General features: G+C 41.3%; 1 protein-coding gene across 2 annotated transcripts; it reads right to left on the bottom strand.

Annotated features, from left to right (window-relative positions):
- Positions 1-840: 840 nt before the first annotated feature.
- Positions 841-18,291, bottom strand: LOC137278295 (uncharacterized). 2 transcript variants are annotated; one of them, XM_067810586.1, is made up of 9 exons: positions 18,186-18,291; positions 16,377-16,446; positions 14,149-14,448; positions 9,156-9,455; positions 8,690-8,722; positions 7,478-7,777; positions 6,741-7,040; positions 5,045-5,344; positions 841-2,624 (listed from the first exon to the last, which is right to left on the bottom strand). In XM_067810586.1, exons 2-9 carry the CDS (start codon positions 16,423-16,425, stop codon positions 2,311-2,313), a joined length of 1,896 nt encoding a protein of 631 aa, XP_067666687.1. In that variant the 5' UTR covers positions 16,426-16,446; positions 18,186-18,291; the 3' UTR covers positions 841-2,310. The 2 variants fall into 2 exon arrangements, with proteins under 2 accessions (XP_067666687.1, XP_067666769.1); XM_067810668.1 differs by lacking the exon at positions 841-2,624 and adding an exon at positions 4,358-4,627 and having other exon boundaries at positions 18,186-18,285.
- Between the last annotated feature and the right edge of the window lie 2,567 nt (positions 18,292-20,858).

Genomic DNA, 20,858 nt, shown 5'->3' on the forward strand with positions numbered 1-20,858 from the left:
CGCCGTAACAGTGACGATCGCTATCTTAGTGCTACAACTGTCGTACCTCCGGCACTGTAACAGTGACGATAACTATCTTAGTGCTACAACTGTCGTACCTCCGGCGCCGTAACAGTGACGATAGCTATCTTAGTGCTACAACTGTCGTACCTCCGACGCCGTAACAGTGACGATCGCTATCTTAGTGCTACAACTGTCGTACCTCCGACGCCGTAACAGTGACGATAGCTATCTTAGTGCTACAACTGTCGTACCTCCGATACCGTAACAGTGACGATAGCTATCTTAGTGCTACAACTGTCGTACCTCCGATACCGTAACAGTGACGATAGCTATCTTAGTGCTACAACTGTCGTACCTCCGATACAGTAACAGTGACGATAGCTATCTTAGTGCTACAACTGTCGTACCTCCGGCACCGTAACAGTGACGATCGCTATCTTAGTGCTACAACTGTGGTACCTCCGATACCGTAACAGTGACGATCGCTATCTTAGTGCTACAACTGTCGTACCTCCGATACCGTAACAGTGACGATAGCTATCTTAGTGCTACAACTGTCGTACCTCCGATACAGTAACAGTGACGATAGCTATCTTAGTGCTACAACTGTCGTATCTCCGGCACCGTAACAGTGACGATCGCTATCTTAGTGCTACAACTGTCGTACCTCCGGCACCGTAACAGTGACGAGGCCCTGGGACCACATTTTAGATGCTCTCTTAGCGCTAATATTGTCTCAAGGTAGCGTTAATGTATGGCCCATACGACTATCATAGCCAAAAGCCAGCTTCGAAAATCTAGGCCCTGGTTCTCTGCCGTTTGTACGTAAAACTGACATTTTCTTACACGTGAGTGATGCTTGATTACTGCTCATATGTATAGAACCACTGCATTGATAACACAAGACAAACTAACACAGCAGTGATAATATATACAACATGCAAACACATGACATAGCAGGTGATACAAGACAAACATCAAACCCCACCACGGCAAAAAGAAATCGCATACTGCCTATACACCAAGAGTGAGCGAGTTTGGTTTTCCAGCAAAATTCCAGAAAGATCACGATAGGGTACACCAGAAATTAACCACATGGGTGATTATGTAAAGGCATTTCCAAATTCATATTTCCAAATAATAACAGTGATCAAGCCACTACCTGTATAATCATAACAAAAGCACATGGTAATGTTTATAAACAGTAGGTCAGGTGACCTAATTTGCATGTCAGTCTGCCCCTGGTAGTCAGTCTGGCTACCAGAGTGCATATCACCTTGCAGTCAACAAGGTCACACCATTTTGAAAAGGTTACCAAGTCCATGTGGCTACACAAGATGTGAGTAAAATTTTGTCGTATGTCCTATCTAATTGCTTCCAAGAATGTTTAATGTAATGAATATTTGCCATTATTGTCTTAGAAATGTTTCTGGTGTGAAATATGTAATTTGAAGGGAAATTTACTGTAAATTTGTATGTTTTTGTTATTTTCATCATTTTCATGACTAAGCCTAAATGAAATGTGTAAAATGGTTTTGAAATGTTGTTTAAAGCCCTAAATAAGTAAAATTATGTTAAATAAGGTTTGTTAACATTTGCGTATGAATTTTGATATTTTTATATGATCTGTAGTACAGAGGTTCTTTGTTTGTTTTTGAACCTAGCCACACCTCGGCATAAATTGCTCAACGCCATACTGTTATTGTGTAACGACTATGTACAACGATGAAACGAAAATTATTAAAACCTGTGGCGCGAGTTTCAAGTCTTGTGTTCCTGCTGCTACATACGTAGTAGATAAGTATATTAAGATTCTGTCAAAGAAAGGCCACAAAGGGCTTTTTCATCCATACTGTAACAAAACTGATCGTACATGTAGAGTTTTCAAACATTAATATAACATTTGGGTATTCTCCTACTTTTAGAATCTAACTCACACTGTGTACATGGGGTTCACCGCAGATTATAATAGTTATTTCACAACATACTCAAACTCTCACTATGATCTTACATTTATGGGAATTTGGTTGAGCGTCATACTGAACGAGAGAATCATTTTCAATGCAGTCGTGAAATGTCATTCTATCTTAAAGCACCAGGCTAGCTATTCTCGACATCTTCGTAGCCAGTAGCTCTCTAGTTGCTGCGTAGCACACTAGCTACGATCAAAGTTAACCATTCTTAGGGTTACGAACGATTAAGAGGCGTAGGTATTTGTTAAAGGGATATTTCGAGATCAGGTGATGTTCTACGTACTCCAGTCTGTTCCTAAAAGGTCGATGACTTTCTTTACTCTTGCAGTCAATTCTACAAACGTTCACTTTCTTCTATAATGTTCACACTTTTCAAGCCTACGTCTTCTGGCATTCGTGGTTTCTCCTCAGTAAATCTTTCATTGTAAATCTTAAATGCGACAGTGACGACAGCCAAAAGTACACACAAACTGACACCGACAGACAGACCAACAGTCAACTTTACGGATGGACCTGTATCTTTAGGCGATGGAGAACTGGCTGATGGATCCTCTGACGTCATCGGCTCTTCTGACGTCGTCGGCTTTTTTGACGTCATCGTCGACGTTGTGTCAGTCAAGGTTGGGAATGTGGTGGTCGAAGGCGTTTCTAGAAGGAACAGTAATGAATTATTTATCATTATTTGACTGACATGCGGAGTTACTCTTGATTGGAATAAAAGTGAAACAGGTTAGGCCGATACCACGGCAAATTGTCACTCAAGAGTTCGTGATCTTTTTAAAGATGACTCTGCGTGCTGAATAGACCATCGTGCTCGACATAAAGCATTAGTCGACTGCCAACAGTAAGTCTGGGAAGACATGCTGGGGATGTTAGTCGTGGGCAACTACAGTACGTCTGTTCCATGCACGAAAACATCTTTTTTCTTTTTTTTGCTGTGCAGTGCCGCACTACATTCCAGCCAACCAGACAATCCAGTGATCAACGTCATGAGCATTGACTGGCCACCCCATCTTGTTAGTCGCCTCTGACGACAAGCATGAAACGTACATAAAATGAATTTCAATATGAACATATTTCACGCTGAGTGCGTTTTATTTCCGTAAAATCCTAACCTAGAAGCAGCAGCGTGGAAGAACAGTTCCCCAGTACTAGAGCTGGAACCGTGTATGTTTGCTCAAACTGATCTTAAACTACATTTTTTAAGTTGGGCTCGTAAAACCTTTTTGAACAAAAATTATAATTCTAGTTTTGATTGCATATCCTCACTGATTCAAACCTGAAAATCAACAGAATTATACCAAAAATAGTTCAAAGACAACATGTTCTTAGATTGTAGTTGGAAACTTAAAAGGGTTTCACACATTGTACCCAATGTGAGGAATCGAACAAGGGTCCTCTTGACGAGCGGATGCTTTCACCACCGGAATACCCTCTCGCGTCCTAATTCGATTTTCATTTTGAAGCCTAATTTACAAAGTCATGTACTTTGCAAATGACCTATATATGTCATAATATAATCAGACTTCTTGAGGAGACAAAACAAACTAAACAGTATTTTCGAGAACAGTGACAAGTTTTGATTGGTTTTTATATACTATCCCAAAAACGAAACGCATATAGGAGAACATGTTGTATTTTCAAACATGCTTAACTCGTCCACAGACAGACTTTAGTCTTTACACCAGTTTAGAAGGTAATGTCTATACAATCAAGTGGATACTTTTAGATAAAGACGACGCTGAGCGCGATGGTGACAACGTAGCACAACCCCGACGTCGGGTTTCCTGGCACTCAGACCAATATCTTTCAACCTGTTCCCTACAGTTTCACCGGATATCCCCTTGCTGCCCTTGTGGCAAAACGATCACGCAATTGTAGTACCTGGATGTACCGATCTTGGGCTGCAGTGGTAAATCGAGGTGTGACTGTATGGGGACGGTCATTTGTTATACCTGTTTGGTTGCAACGAGCTGCAAGCCATGATATCTTGCTCAGACTAACATTCGGATGTCTGGCATGACCTCCAGCATGCATTCTTTAAATGGCGATGTTCCGAGTCAAGACGTGACGTAGTGATTTGACCTTGAAACTCCTTCCAAACAAATGCCAGTTTCTGAAAGTCATCTGGATTTTTATTGTCAGACAGTGAATGCACTTTGCTGCACAACTTCAACTGGAAAATGATATCTGTTGCGTTGTGGCGATGCCTTTCTACTCCTTGTCAGAAATCTTATCAAAATCAACATTGTCAGGTAAAATAGGATTTTTACTTGTCCAGTTGGGTAAAATTATGCTATCAAAACTTTTGTTACATATTTTGACGATTGTTTTAACACAATTGGTAATCAATAGATTTTAAAAAAATAGAAATCTATGCGTTTCCTTTTTAGGGATAGTTTATTCTGCATGTAGGGAAGGACACACATTTCTCGAGCACCTGACGTCATCACTGCTTTTCAGTGCTCCATTTATACCATTTTCAGAACATTTTTCCCCTTCCACCAAATTAAATCTGTCAGGTTATTCCTTTGCATTCACACATGTATGTTTCAAACAACCTGTACATGTTGACGCTGACTCTGACGTTTACGTTGACGTTGATGTTGACGTTAATGCTGACGTTGAGCCGGTGGTTGTGGGAGCTGCCTCTATCAAGATATAGATGTACACCATCAAGGTAATGGAAGACCCAGCTCTGACTATCTCCAGAAATCTCAAGTTGAGAGCATTAAATAGATCGTGTTGATGCTACGTCCAGTTGTAAGGACATGTCCGTGGCTGGGTCCATCGAACACATACTGGTATGACCATAATGTGTCTGGACGACAAGTGCCACTTATTTCCCTTATTTATCGAACACCCGGTGTTATTACCGATTTCAGGAACCCAATCCTAAACCTGTCATCGTAATTTTGCACTTCACGCGAAGTACATACGATGTGATTGGGATAATCGCGATCTCTGACCTTAACGTGGTGATATTTAGTACAACTTTGCAAACTGCAGTCTCTTTATTCAATAGTGCTACACCCATCCCTATGAGAGGCACTGAGGAACGGACCTACCCGTCAAACGGCGAACCCCTTCACACTCCAGTGTTGTGGTTGTTACGTCGCACGTGAACGTAACGCTGACGTTGCCGAGGTGATCAGATGTGACAAGAAACGAGATGGCTATGGTAGTGTCGGTGACGTTGCTGGTTTTCTGGTTCTGCATCAACACGTCGGTGATGTTGCCAGTCGTGATGTCAAACCCAGCGTTACGGTGGCAGTAGTAGTTTCTGAGGCCCAGTGTCAGGGTCAGGTTTGTACCCAGCTGCAAGGCACTGGTGTCCGTATCACTGCTGATATTGCACAGCGGGGGACCTGGTTGTAAACAAGTGAAACATGGCACCCGGTGCTAAAGTTGTACTCTGAGGTGGCTGGTTGTAGACACGTAAACATATCGTGATGAAAACATATGGCGATAAACAATACAGAAAATATACAGTAAGTATCCAAAATGTAGGTAAGTTTCATAATCATTTGTAAATAAGGTATTACAAAAACGTGTTTTTGGCCCATATATCTTTAGATGGAACCCAATCCTCACACAAAATGCTGCCTCCTGCATTATAAAAATGTTGTAATGTGGACAATCCAGTTATAAATATGCCCTGCCCATTAGAATGATATTCCCAAAATACTCTCTGCACCGCTCTGGTCCAAACATCAACTTTCGAATCCATCTCTAGTTATTAGTGATCTGATAACGGAATTACAAACATCAAAGACCTCTGTAACTCCATGGAGTTCAACGCCAGATATCCAGTTAGAGGAACATTCTTGCACGATTACTGTGTGATACAAAATACCCCAGTGTCGTGGAGAGATGTACTGGTAATGCAGTACATGCATATTGTCTTCTTGTATCTTCCAACTGCCGAAAACCGATGTTTTACCCGCGGCGTGTAGCAAGTGGGAGAATTGATTACCACCTCATTACCATGGAGTAATATTTGCAATATCTATAGAAAATGAACATGTGATATTAAGCCATTCTGTATCCAGTTCAGGTTTATCATAAGATTCTAAATACAAAATAGATTTAATGAAAGTGAAATTAATAGATAGAAATATCTGCACGTTTTGCAAAACAGAACCTGAAGATATTGTCCATGTTCTTATTTCCAGTGAATATGTACAGACGTGTTGGAATCAATTAAGAGTGTTTCTTGGCAATTTTCTTAGTACTGAATTGGTATTCACAAGCATCACAGCCCTGTTAGGATTTAATACTGTCTACGATTTTATCAACGACATAATACCTGCAGGTAAAAGAGTTATTGTTAAATCTAGCATTAATAATAAACTATTACATTCATGAATAATTTCTGAAGATATTACGGAATATACTAATAGTCGAAGAATACACAGATAGGAAAAACAACAGGATTACTAAATTTTACAAAATGAAGATGGCCAATCAGATTAATGGTACACTTAGAGAACCTATAGTGAATCACTGTCTGGCAACGTGTACCTCCTGTGGTGTACTGTATTGTAAGAATGTTTTTAAAAGTGTCCAAAATGCATACTTTTTGTGAAAATGAATAAGAATCTGCTTAGCCATGTTCTAAAATAAGCAATAAGGACTCGAAATGCACAAGGCGTACATATATTTCTTTTGAATAAGGTTGTGTGTTACCTTACTCGAACATGAGCAATGAACACGTCCCGTGGGGTCGTCTTACCCGTAGTGTACTATAGAGAAATGTCTTACTTTTCATGAGCTTGTGGACTCCAGTACAAGTAAGAGTCTGAATTGTGCCACAATGGAAGTCCACGTTCACATCTCCTAGTCGTCTGAGGTCAGTGGTGAATGTTTTGTTGACGGTCTGGGATGATACAGCAGTGACGTCGTGTGACTTCACCAACTCTTCCGTCGTAGCACCAGTAGTGAGAAAAAAGCCTGTCTCCCGAGAACAGTAGTAACCTGTGATGTTCACCGTCAGGGTCAGCTGGGTTCCCGGTTCCAGGGAGTCGGTGTTCTCGTCACTGCTGATGCTGCGCTGTGGAAGTCCTGGTCAAGGATAACGTCGGAAAAAGAGGACATATGCATAATTGTATAAACACAGCTTTTCAGAAAAACTGAATGTTGCCTTTGTCTTATACGAGGCAGTACATGCAATACAATAATGAAACAAATCGGTAAAGTCAGGAAATGCGCCACCGTGGCACGCCATCTTGTGGGTGCATTGCAGGTCGCCGTTGCTTGGCGGGGTATTGCTGGCAGCGTCAGGAAAACGACGTTTACTTTCCTGCACATTGTGTGATTTCTGTGACTGTATATAAATACATTTTGTTAATGTGTGATATGGCAATGCTATGCTGTTATGCTTCGTATAAGTTACAAAGTGTTCTTGTTTATCGATCGACCCGGTATCTATACAAAAGTAGTATTCTGGAAAGGTAATAGGACTCGTCCGTTCAAACATTTGGGAGAATACGAAAACTCACTCTCTGCCTTCAGTTGGCACACGTATGCAAGGGTGGCATCTGTAAACGTTACATCCGAGATCCCCCATGTCCCAACATCAATTAGTCGAACACCAGCAATAGTAATTGTGGAGTGTGTATCGTTGAAGGTAGCGTTGTATCCGGCGGTGGGGCTGCAACTGGGGTTGCAGGTGACGACGTAGCGGTCATCTGGTCGAACCCATGCAAAGCCGGTGTAGTTGCTTCTGTCGGCAACAATGTGGTATTTGTCACCCAGCAGTCCCATTCCTCCCGTACATGTATCATCCATGGTAGGTGTGCCTTCAACATAAGGAGTGTATCAAGCAATGGTTCAGAATACTTTAGGCCACTATGTTAGATTTATTTTGTTTGGGGTTTTTTTGTTAGCCTTTTTATCTTGTTTGTTTGTTGTTTAAGGCCACACGAAGCACTGTTCCAGCTATATTTGTGTTGCGTCATTCATTCTTGTTTATTACTTATATAATTACATTTATGTGAAAGATTGCAGCATGGCGATGTGGCTGTAAAAGACACTGGGTTGTATATCACTCTACAAAGCTACTCGATGCGATTTGCCCTGTCTACTAGGTAAATACATGTATTGTATTACAGTCTGTATTACAGTATATACAGCCGTACTTCACCACTCTTGCTTTGAACATAACTTCAGTACCAATGTCTGTCTGTATAAGAGTTTACAAGAATGTTCAAAACGAACACAGGTATACAGAATGTGAAAACAACATGCTATAAATTCAGCTATTTATTCACTTAACGCAACTGTTTAGTCATTACTCTGTAAGAACGAACAGAGTAAACATGTCGAAAATAATTTTGAAGTCTTTAAACAATGTCTTCAACCGGTTCGGTCAAGGGGTCGGGTTCTACTAGGTTCCCTTTAAAAAGATTAATTTGTAGTCTCCGAAAACATATAATTCTGAAAAAAAATGCAAAAATCCTTTCAAGTAGTAGACGTACCCCATTGAGATGGCAGATTCAGACCTGTAGAAATCTAGACTTACTTCATTCAGTTCTTAAGTATTGCAGTAGGGACCGGGCGGAAGGTAAAACAATGAGGTTCCGTGATCTCACAGACGGCAACTTTACATTATATGGCGAATACTGCCAAACATCCATAACAAACAAAACAGTGACCGAGTCTGACCCATTCGTTTCCTGCGTATCTATAATGTGCCACGCCCACTGACGTACCTGTTGACGTGTCGACTGTAGACGAGGCCGCAGCTGGAATATAAGGTAAACAGTCAGCCTAAACAAACATGTCAATACAGTGTAATGCATGAGTCACTAACAGGGATTTGCAAGGTGCTGGCCGGCTGTTACCTACGTCATAAATTCCCAACACAAGCCTCAAGTCGAGTGGTTCGACCTCGATCAGTTGATACGTCACAATAGCTTAGTCTCAAGTTGGTTCAGTGTATCGAGGTAGTCAGTTTAGCTTTACGCCGCATTCAAAAATATTTCAGCAATATCACGTGACATGAGTAATATTCTTCACACATTGTACCCATATCGGTGGTACAATTATTCAGTAGTAAAATTAATCAATTCTCTCTAACAAACACAAATGGCCATAAAAGGAATTTGGAGATATTTTCAAGTGTTCCTTACATTTATAAAAGTATGTAAGTAAACCACCGTCGTCAAAGCTTCATACCCTGTAACTTTTGAACTCCGCCACAGCCCAGTATCCATGTCCTTCTTTCGCATTGATACGTGACCTTGACCTCTCCCAGTCGGGTAGATGATATGTTGAAGGTTTTGTTCGCGGTCGCGTCTGTGAGGTCGCCTGTTGTGAGATTCTGTAGCAGGCCATCTGTGATATTACCAGTCGTGAGGTTCAGACCAGCGGCTTCAGAACAGAAGTAGCCTCTGGTGTCCACTGACAGAGTGACCTTTGTGCCAATTTCAAGGGCATCAGTGTCTACATCACTGCTGATGTTGCATTGCGGGGGCTCTGGTTAAAGACCGAAATACGCAGAATGTCAGATCGAACAGGAGTGAGTGAGGGAGGGAGGGAGGGAGGGACGGAGGGACGGACGGACGACTCACTCACTCACTCACTCACTCACTCACTCACTCACTGTGGAAAGAAAACCATGCGTCCACGTCTTTGGCGAAAGCCTTGAACGCAAACATACAAACATGATAGGGGCGATCCGGGATTCGAAACTGAAAAAAGATGCAACACAGCACAGTAGTGATGATGCAGATATGCAAAATATATCCATCTTTATTAAAAATATCATGTTAGTACGCGGTAATTTCGAGATGCGTTCGTGTCCTTCTTCTAGTAGATGTAAGTGTCAACACACGTTAGATGAGTCGGTATTGTTCGACATCGTAGAAGGAATTCCCTGCCAGGAAATGTTTTATTAGCGCTAGCACTGAACATTTCACTATTCAGCCTTGGTGGCAAACAGTTCAGGCACAACTACTTAAAGATCACATATACTCTAGGGGGTGCAAATGCATAAATCACTCATTGACATCGTTATAATTAAAACTGCTCATTCCGATCTTTAATTACATTAGACTGACCTTTTTGACAACAGCGCACAATTCTCAACCGCAAACGAAATTTCATCCAATGAGAGCGGCGCGTCTCCGTGACATAATATGAGGTATAGATATGAGGGTCTGTATAATTAGTTCTAACGCCACTTAGATTACCCGACAAAGGTCCCCATTTGGCATTTCTTGTGTCTTGATCGATCAAAGGATTAACCGATAACACGCTGATTGATATATTGCTTTTATGGTGATTTAAATGGGGTTTTGTCAAATGGTAGTGTTTATGTATGTATATTTACTAATTTATACTGCATACACTCTGTCGTGTCTGTGTGTATGTAAAATCAACACCCAACACATTAATTCATTGCTCATTATTGGCTAACTAAATTACTTTTTTAATAGAATATATTAATGACGCACATTATGCAGTTAGTTGGCAGGTGTGCTATCTTTGCTGACCAATGTGAGCAATATATATACAGCAGTGTGAAAAACCTGAAACGATACATTTCGTATATTAGAATGTTCACTGACACATCACTTGGGAAATGATGAATTATATATCACTCGTTTTTGTGGATATTGATGGCTACATTCCTCGAACAAGGTAATAGCCTGACATTGCTCCTATAACTTTAATTTGTTTTCATTTTAATATATGCATTTTGTCTTTATTACGTTGTCGTAGTATTCAACAGAATCATTGTTTTTGTCGTGAAGGGTAATGATACAGACGACGAATTATGATTCATATAGGCAAACTATTGAAAGTCGACATATTACATTCCTGTTATACATTCGCAGATCGCTTCTTTTTATTAAGTTTCAAAATGCATATAAATATGATTATAAAATAATTAGGATTTTGAGACTAAACATAAAGACGTATATTGACAAGTGTCTACATACTGGTGAGTGAACGTTTACAAACCTAGTAAATTTAGCCAGTGAAAAAATTTACCACGCAGTACATCTGTATTTTCACTTAGACCCTGACCTCGCCCATGTTGTGTTACAGGTTGTGTTACATGTTGTGTTACAGGTTGTGTTACATGTTGTGTTACAGGTTGTGTTACATGTTGTGTTACAGGTTGTGTTACATGTTGTGTTACAGGTTGTGTTACAGGTTGTGTTACAGGTTGTGTTACAGGTTGTGTTACATGTTGTGTTACAGGTTGTGTTACATGTTGTGTTACATGTTGTGTTACAGGTTGTGTTACATGTTGTGTTACAGGTTGTGTCATGCCTACTCCTTCTGGTAATGATTCAAATACATATTTAACTACTAGTAGAAAGTAGCTTTGATTTTCTAACTTGATGAAAACAAACCATAATCTCATTAATTCAGATGGACTTTATCCCGTGACTTCACAGTTTTAAAAAATGGTGGCGCCCTGTCTGATGATGAATGCTATTTGAGTTTGTTTTCACCGTCTTACAAAAGCAAAAGTACTTTCTACTGGTAGTAAAATATGTATTTTATTGATGGACCATAGGATTTTGCATGGCATTGCTTATAACATACCAATTTCACTCTTGGAAGGGAAGTGGAGGGCAATATGATATTACTTGCAATATTAATGTCACTTCGACCCCCACCTTGCTTCCGTGGAAGAAGTCGTTATGTTACAAGTTGTGTCAGGCAAAATCCTTTTGGTCATGATTCAAATACATATTTAACTACTAGTAAAAAGTAGTTTTGATTTTCTAACTTGATGAAAACAAACCATAATGTCAATAATTCTAACGGACTTTATCCCGTGACTTCACGATTTTCAAAACTGGCGGCGCCCTGTCTCATGATAAATGGTAGTAAAACATGTATTTTATTTATGAACATTAGGATTTTACATGATATTGCTTATAACATAACAGACCCGTGAAGGTCCCGGGGTAGAATAGGCCTTCAGCAACCCATGCTTGCCATAAAAGGTGACTATGCTTGTCGTAAGAGGCGACTAACGGGATCGGGTGGTCAGACTAGCTGCCTTGGTTGACACATGTCATCGGTTCCCAATTGCGCAGATCGATGCTCATGTTGTTGATGACTGGACTGTCTGGTCCAGACTCGATTATTTACAGACCGTCGCCATATAGCTGGAATATTGCTAAGTGCGACGTAAAACTAAACTCACTCACTCACTCACTCACTCACTCACTCACTATAACATAACATTTCACTCACTCTTGGAGGGGAGGCGAGGGTCGATATAAACTCAGCAAAAATATAAACTTGACACTCATTATTTTTCAAATAGTGTTTTCAAATATTTCTTGAAAGAGTTCTTGTTGTGATGATGGTTAAATGCATTGTCAAGGGCATTACGTCACACATTCATTCTACTGGTCGGGCCTACGTAGCAAGGGGGAGAGCACTGCACGCTAAAATCACGTTTCCACGTGCCACAACTCACGTGACCTATTGATACACGTGCAATTGATCTCACGGTAGCAGAGTAGAGTGTCATCTTAGAAAAACTCGGTTTTATGGTTAATTATTCGTTAATTTGCAATGCCACGACTGTCAAACATTGGGCGTGACCGTGTCATTGGCATGCTGAATACGGGAACGTCCGTCACTGATGTTGTGAGGGTTATGGGATGCAGTCGAGAAACCATCCATAACCTCCAGACACGTGTCCATCAAACTGGCACCACAGCTGTAGCACCCGTCCTGGTCGACCACGTGTGACGTCACACGCAGAAGACCGACAAATTGTCTCACGTCATTTGCGTAATCGGTTTGTCACTGCCACATCCACTCAGAATGTATAGTTTGGAGGTCGAGTGACTGCCCAAACCATTCGAAATCGCCTGTGCTCTGCTCGTCTTCATGCACTGCGACCATATCGTGGACCACTTCTAACCCGTTTCCATCGACGCCAACGTCTTCTCTGGGCACGACGGCACCTGGGATGTACCCAGCGAGATTGGAAAAGGGTTGTGTTTAGTGATGAATCAAGGTTCACATCAACCTTTGGTGATGGTAGGGTTAGAGTTTGGAAAAGACGAGGAGAAGGCGTACGCATTGTCCAGTGTTGCGTACAGGAAGTGGATGCTGTCAACGGTCATGCTCGACCCCCGACCCATTGTCATCCAGGGAAACCTTAATGCGGCAGCATACACAGATGAGGTGCTCGTTCCAGAGCTTTTGCCATTCATGGCAGCTTATGGCCCAGGTCTGACTTTCCAACAGGATAACACCAGACCTCATACGGCCAATTTAAGAACGTGTTACCTCAGCAATGCTGGCATCAATATCATGGAGCGGCCCTCAAGATCTCCCGACCTCAACCCCACAGAGCATGTGTGGGATGTGTTAGGCAGGCGGCTCCGTCAAGCAAGGAATCCTCCACAGAACTTACAGGAGCTTGGTGCCATGTTGGCGCAAACTACGGGGTCCGGTGGAAATCTGTGTATAGTGACACCATTACCCGACCCCAAGGAGCAAGTGGCGGCAACACAACAATTCGGCATGTCTTTGGTGAAGTCGAGAAATCAGCAAAATGACGAGCTTCCTACACATTTTCTATGCAACCAGGGATATTACACAACGCTCCCTGATACAACTGAAAATCTTTCCTTCTATGACGTCGCTGCAGGGCTCTAGTGACAGAGTTGCGTAACCTGTCTGTGGTTTTATTTGCGGGCGAGAGAGAAGCAGACGGCTTTTTAGCAACTTTTAAGCGCTTGTTCTTCATTACACACAAGGGTTTTTTTCAAAAAGAATGGTGTTTCGTTTATGACTAACCAGAAGTCTTTCATATGCAGTGGTAAAAGGAGTACAAAAAAATTGAGTTTATTCGTTAGTTAAGGAAATTACGTTGTCATGCTTACTCAAATGAGAAATGTTCACAACGCCAAGGGGCAAAATAATACTGAAAGTAAAATTATTTGAATTTGATTTCACTATTTTTAGGACATTTCGAAGGTATAATAATTCTACAAATGTGGGCCAGTATCAGTCACACATTCCAACGGTTGTGATTTCGTATTTCAATTTGCTAGCACTGTATACGTCCCTCACAAGCTATGTCACTACTATCAGGGGTGTGACAAACTCTCTACAAATGTAAGACAACAGTAATGATAGATATGAGTTATCACTTCGGGTGTTTACATTACGTACATACCTGCAGTGACAAGGTGACACACTTGAGAGACAACAGATGAGTCACTAGTGTCCAGTATCTTCCATGTACCAGACTGGTTCTTCCCAACACTGTCTATTGTCAATGTGGTGTGTGTAGCGTTCATGGTGGCATTGAATCCTGCTAGGGCGCTACATGACTGGTTGCATGTTGCAACATGCCGCTCGTCCCCTGGTTGTACCCAGATCCACCCCGTGTAGTTCCTTCTGTCGCTGGTAAGACTGTACTCCATGTTAAGTTCAGCCACGCCGCTAGGGCAGGGGCCGTCATCGGCAAACACAGCTGCAAAACATTAGTGTCAATACAATCAACACAACTGGACTTGATAGGGGCGGTGAGGTTGCCCAATGGATAAATCGTCCCCTCGCCGCACTAAATATGCGGATTCAAATCTCCATATCGGTAAAAGGCGTGAAGTCTATTTCTGGTGGTGGCAGATTAATTGGAAACACGCGTCACCATTCAGCTTATCAAATCCTCCACTACCGCGAGCAGCTGTACCCTTTGTGATATATACATGTAAGACATGTGTACAGAGATAGGTACATCTGGGTATTTATAAGTTACGATGGCGGTCAGCTATGGCTAACGGAATGTCCTACACATCAACTTTCGACATATAAATGTCATTTTAACGGTCTCAACAATATATTCACAACGTACGTGATATGTATGATATGAGATAAACGTGATACAGAGCAATGGGTTGTTATTTACATGGGCGCTTGGCTTCATCATGCATCATTGTTAATGAGAAAACATCAATCAACTTACTGAACAAATCTTACTCATGTATATATAAGCCTTTCCAGCAGCATTGTACATCGCGTGCTTGATAACAGTGTCTACACCAAAACATGGCTTATGATATGATAAAGAAGCTGCATATCCATAGAACTCTCCCCATTGTTCAGCACACCAACTCCTAAATACCTCCAAGTTCACAATGCTTAGCGTTTAACAGCGTACTATTTCAGCTTTGACTGGACGAACGTTTGACTACACCCTTTCCTTTGCCTAGGTTAGACTACTGACTGTGGAATGGTTCTGTTTATACATTTAGGCACCAACGTGCTTTACTGCCATGCGAGTCTCTTCGTTCCCTGGGTAGAAGCGATTTAGTTTGACATATGTGAAGATCGTCAGTTAATAAATTTTATCATCTTAATAAATTCAAAGAAAGTAGAGCTGTATTTTTGGTAACCATGAAATACAATACAGTGACATAAATATGTCAGGTTTCAATTTGTTGGATTATTGTTATGGCCGACATAAGTCGGAACTCACTCACTTAATGTGGGTTGTTGCAGTGACTTTATTGGAGGAGGATGGTCTGGATGTGGCTGAATATACCTTGTAAGACTGCGTCAGTGCTATCACAATGTCTTATTTGTCATTGGTCCCTCCCTTCCATCTGGTACTTCCGACACACTGGTCACACAAGATCATATTTTAATTGGCTGGTGTCATTAATTTGGTTAAGACAATTCCAGTTCAGTCAAGGCATAAATTATGTAATTCCTTTAGTTACTTCACAAAATGGATGTTTCGGGTATTTCACGACATGACTATTGTATACGTTCAAATAGTGTGACAAAGGAAAGTCTACATCTATATTCTCTAAACGTCAAGTCAAACAATGCCATACATGGACAAGAACATTACTGAAAACCATTTAATACTATTGAGAAATTACGAATTGCGATGGAGCTCCAGTTTGTTGTCAGTCATGCCCTGACAGGACTGAATTGAAGGTAATATCGCTTTCTCGCTCTATCGTTTCTCGCGCAATGATATCGCTTTCTTGTCTTGTGCTATCGCTTTCTCATCTCGTGTTATCGTTTTCTCGTCTCGCGTTATCGCTTTCTCGCTTTCTCGCCTCCAAAATTTAAGACGAGGAAGCAACGATTCTAATCAGCAACCATAGCATCGTAAAACCATACATTCTCACTTTCTGTAACATTAGGACATACAGCATCAATGGGAAACACACATAAACATGGTTGATGTACCTGACGTGGCCCTGACTACTGACATTACCATTGTCGGGTTCCTGGATCAGCAGTCACTGGCCGGACTCGGCAACGTAGTGATTAATTTTCAGTTTCTTTGTGCATGTGCTTGACAGAGTGGACAGTCAAAAACCACATAAATCATCGTTACAAGTGAACAATGGTTATCATGTTTACAACGGACGTAAGTCAGTTTACCATTGAAGAATGTGGACAACAGAACGGCCCACGCTGTTAGGCGATGCATTTTGTTTCGGCAGATCGTCGACTGAAAGGAAAAACGTCATACTATATAACCAATATGTAAATATTTATGGCTGCATATCATTTAAGACATATAAGGGATAACTCAATAAAATGGTGTCACAACTGTCATGATTTAAATTTCTTAATGCGATAAATATATTAACAATGTAACTGAGAACTGCTCCCGACAGTCCATCAAGTGATTTTCCATGAAAACTCATCATGACTCCGCCTCCATTCTCAAACCCGTCCCGGATCCGACAGCCCTTATCATTCCATCCCACTCTCCCTGCAGTGCAGCGTCAAGCTGCTTCAGAGTTTGTCGATGGTTGTTGACGATGACGTGTGATCTGTTCCAGGGTATCCCAGACACATTCAATGGGTGACAGCTCTGGACTATATACCAGCTATGATCATGGCTTGCTGAAGGTACACAGGGGCAATATGTGCCCCGTGTGCTCTTTGAACGCAACACGTCGTCCATGTTGTCAGATAACACCACGTGTGCTTCCAGGATGTCGTCATGGTAAAATCCTCGTAACAATGTCACGTCGTCACAATGCTGTCACAACCTTATGCTTGCGTTGTGGAAATGTTATTTAATATTACTTCCACACAACGTTATGCTTGCGTTGTGGAAATGTTATTATGTCCGCACAGCGTTATTCGGTGGACCCCGAGTACCTTATGAGGTAACGTTACCAATATACAATCTAAATTATTTTGATCAAGTGAAAAATGATACATTTCGAAAACTACATGTAATACCATTTAGACATCAAACTGTACAAGCGCAGTAGCAGTGTTTGACCTGCACCTGCACCAACCCACTGTGGCATTTAGCTTAACTTTATACAATCCAGCTGAATGATTTATCAGAGTGTGTCGTGGTATCGTGATCCCATATAGATCACGGCTTAGTGTGAAATATCACTCATTCCTTCAAGCACCGCACTGACTAACAGTCAGAACTCACGCCCAGGTGTTTGGTATCTGTAGTACAGTGCATGTTCTACTTGCAAGTGAGTAGAATATCGATTGCTAAACTGTAGCCCGCTGATAAGTGATATCACAGGTTAGTCTAATAGTGTTATTTGTTTGATTGTTTGTTTGTTTGTCTGTTTATTAGTAATTTATTCAGATGGACTTTATACAGTTACAAAATAAATGAACTACCTAAATAAATAACGGTAGGGTGGGAAACACCACTAGGTTGCATATTCGGTTAGTGTTTTTTTTTTTTCATTCACACAATCATTGAATCATTTATTTTGTGATTAGTGATAGCGCAGGTTCGTTCGTTCATTCATTTTAAACCATTAAACCATTTTAAACACATTAAATTCAGTTCACTCTCTGATTCATATATTACAAACTGTATCCTTACAAACTCTTGAGAAAAGGAAGTCCAGTTAGAATGCTAAACACCATGCCAGTCATTTCAATCATGATTACAGAAAACATTACAGCAATTTGTAACATTGAATGTGTTTCACTGACTGCAGATAAGTGGCATTCTCCAGTTACACAGCCAGAAGGAGTACAGAGCCAGACATATAGCTGTGTACACGTCTCTGTGTTGTCTGTCTACAGCAGGTCCTGACATGGAAGAGGGAGGCACCTTAGGAAGGGGGGAACACCACCAGGCTGCGTAATCAGACTTTTTCTCTAATGTTTATGTCAATCGGACTATTTTCACTAATGTTTATATCAATCCAGGCATTTCAATAACAAGACATGAGTAAAGGGTTTAACACTCACATGCTTGTGTTGGAATGCTGAGTTCTCTGACCTCTTACATTGTATAATGTAGCCGTGTTGCAAGCCGTCCTGCTGCACTGCAGGCTAAGACAATATCTATGTGTACCTGTGATTGCTAAGATAACAAGCAGGGCTGTGGTCAGACAAATCATGATTAGTCGTCACCGACGTGACTTCCTTGTTCCGTCGAAATAGCTGGGAAACTGTTTACATTTCAGTGGCCATTGTGAGACATTTCACCACTATACTAAGTGTGCGTGTGTGTGCGCGCTTGTGTGTGAGCGAGTGTAGGTACGTGAGCTTATGTGAGCCTGTTTGGCCGTGTCTGTTTGGGGTATAACTGTGCACCTGCGGCATGGTACCTCGGGATTTCATCTTATTCGTGTTCGTACCTCTCTACACACGCAACTACACACACGCGAGCTGTGGCGCTGACCAGGCAACGATTATATTGGGTAATTTGGGGTGCGGGGGTTGGGGAATCGCACAATACAGCAACTTGCGTCACTCACTCACTCGCCCAGAACACATCCACAACACATAGCTTCTTACGTGTGTCTGTCAGATGCTATTTATCTTACAAGTTGTTTCAAAGGGTATCTGATAAGCGAGAGTTGAAAGACAGGGGTGCAATAATCAGTATTTCTTTCAGTAATTTAAATTACTTGTGCTTTCCTGTTTATAACACCAACATTTTGGAGAAACATTTTGACAGAAGTCTTATAACAACTGAGTTTAGTAACACCAAGTGTAGGATGTACTCGATAGGATCTGTGTCGCCATCAGTTCTCACAAAGCCTCTGTAAATGTTTCATGGTGTTTTGGTTTGGATTGTTCTGAACTGATTGTTTTTTTTTCATTCACACAATCATTGAATCATTTATTTTGTGATTAGTGATAGCACAGGTTCGTTCGTTCATTCATTTTAAACCATTAAACCATTTTAAACACATTAAATTCAGTTCACTCTCTGATTCATATATTACAAACTGTATCCTTACAAACTCTTGAGAAAAGGAAGTCCAGTTAGAATGCTAAACACCATGCCAGTCATTTCAATCATGATTACAGAAAACATTACAGCAATTTGTAACATTGAATGTGTTTCACTGACTGCAGATAAGTGGCATTCTCCAGTTACACAGCCAGAAGGAGTACAGAGCCAGACATATAGCTGTGTACACGTCTCTGTGTTGTCTGTCTACAGCAGGTCCTGACATGGAAGAGGGAGGCACCTTAGGAAGGGGGAAACACCACCAGGCTGCGTAATCGGACTTTTTCTCTAATGTTTATGTCAATCGGACTATTTTCACTAATGTTTATATCAATCCAGGCATTTCAATAACAAGACATGAGTAAAGGGTTTAACACTCACATGCTTGTGTTGGAATGCTGAGTTCTCTGACCTCTTACATTGTATAATGTAGCCGTGTTGCAAGCCGTCCTGCTGCACTGCAGGCTAAGACAATATCTATGTGTACCTGTGATTGCTAAGATAACAAGCAGGGCTGTGGTCAGACAAATCATGATTAGTCGTCACCGACGTGACTTCCTTGTTCCGTCGAAATAGCTGGGAAACTGTTTACATTTCAGTGGCCATTGTGAGACATTTCACCACTATACTAAGTGTGCGTGTGTGTGCGCGCTTGTGTGTGAGCGAGTGTAGGTACGTGAGCTTATGTGAGCCTGTTTGGCCGTGTCTGTTTGGGGTATAACTGTGCACCTGCGGCATGGTACCTCGGGATTTCATCTTATTCGTGTTCGTACCTCTCTACACACGCAACTACACACACGCGAGCTGTGGCGCTGACCAGGCAACGATTATATTGGGTAATTTGGGGTGCGGGGGTTGGGGAGTCGCACAATACAGCAACTTGCGTCACTCACTCACTCGCCCAGAACACATCCACAACACATAGCTTCTTACGTGTGTCTGTCAGATGCTATTTATCTTACAAGTTGTTTCAAAGGGTATCTGATAAGCGAGAGTTGAAAGACAGGGGTGCAATAATCAGTATTTCTTTCAGTAATTTAAATTACTTGTGCTTTCCTGTTTATAACACCAACATTTTGGAGAAACATTTTGACAGAAGTCTTATAACAACTGAGTTTAGTAACACCAAGTGTAGGATGTACTCGATAGGATCTGTGTCGCCATCAGTTCTCACAAAGCCTCTGTAAATGTTTCATGGTGTTTTGGTTTGGATTGTTCTGAACTGATTGTTTTTTTTTTCATTCACACAATCATTGAATCATTTATTTTGTGATTAGTGATAGCACAGGTTCGTTCGTCCATTCATTTTAAACCATTAAACCATTTTAAACACATTAAATTCAGTTCACTCTCTGATTCATATATTACAAACTGTATCCTTACAAACTCTTGAGAAAAGGAAGTCCAGTTAGAATGCTAAACACCATGCCAGTCATTTCAATCATGATTACAGAAAACATTACAGCAATTTGTAACATTGAATGTGTTTCACTGACTGCAGATAAGTGGCATTCTCCAGTTACACAGCCAGAAGGAGTACAGAGCCAGACATATAGCTGTGTACACGTCTCTGTGTTGTCTGTCTACAGCAGGTCCTGACATGGAAGAGGGAGGCACCTTAGGAAGGGGGAAACACCACCAGGCTGCGTAATCGGACTTTTTCTGTAATGTTTATGTCA

This window comes from Haliotis asinina, chromosome 1, assembly GCF_037392515.1.
Source record: "Haliotis asinina isolate JCU_RB_2024 chromosome 1, JCU_Hal_asi_v2, whole genome shotgun sequence".
In the NCBI taxonomy this organism is placed as follows: domain Eukaryota; kingdom Metazoa; phylum Mollusca; class Gastropoda; order Lepetellida; family Haliotidae; genus Haliotis; species Haliotis asinina.

Coding starts and splice junctions, on each gene's coding strand:
- LOC137278295 (XM_067810586.1), bottom strand. CDS start 16,425: ATGCATCGCCTAACAGCGTGGGCCGTTCTGTTGTCCACATTCTTCAAT. Junction 9,456..14,148: donor GTGTCACCTTGTCACTGCAG/GTATGTACGTAA, acceptor GTCTTTAACCAG/AGCCCCCGCAATGCAACATC. Junction 8,723..9,155: donor CGGAGTTCAAAAGTTACAGG/GTATGAAGCTTT, acceptor CTTATATTCCAG/CTGCGGCCTCGTCTACAGTC.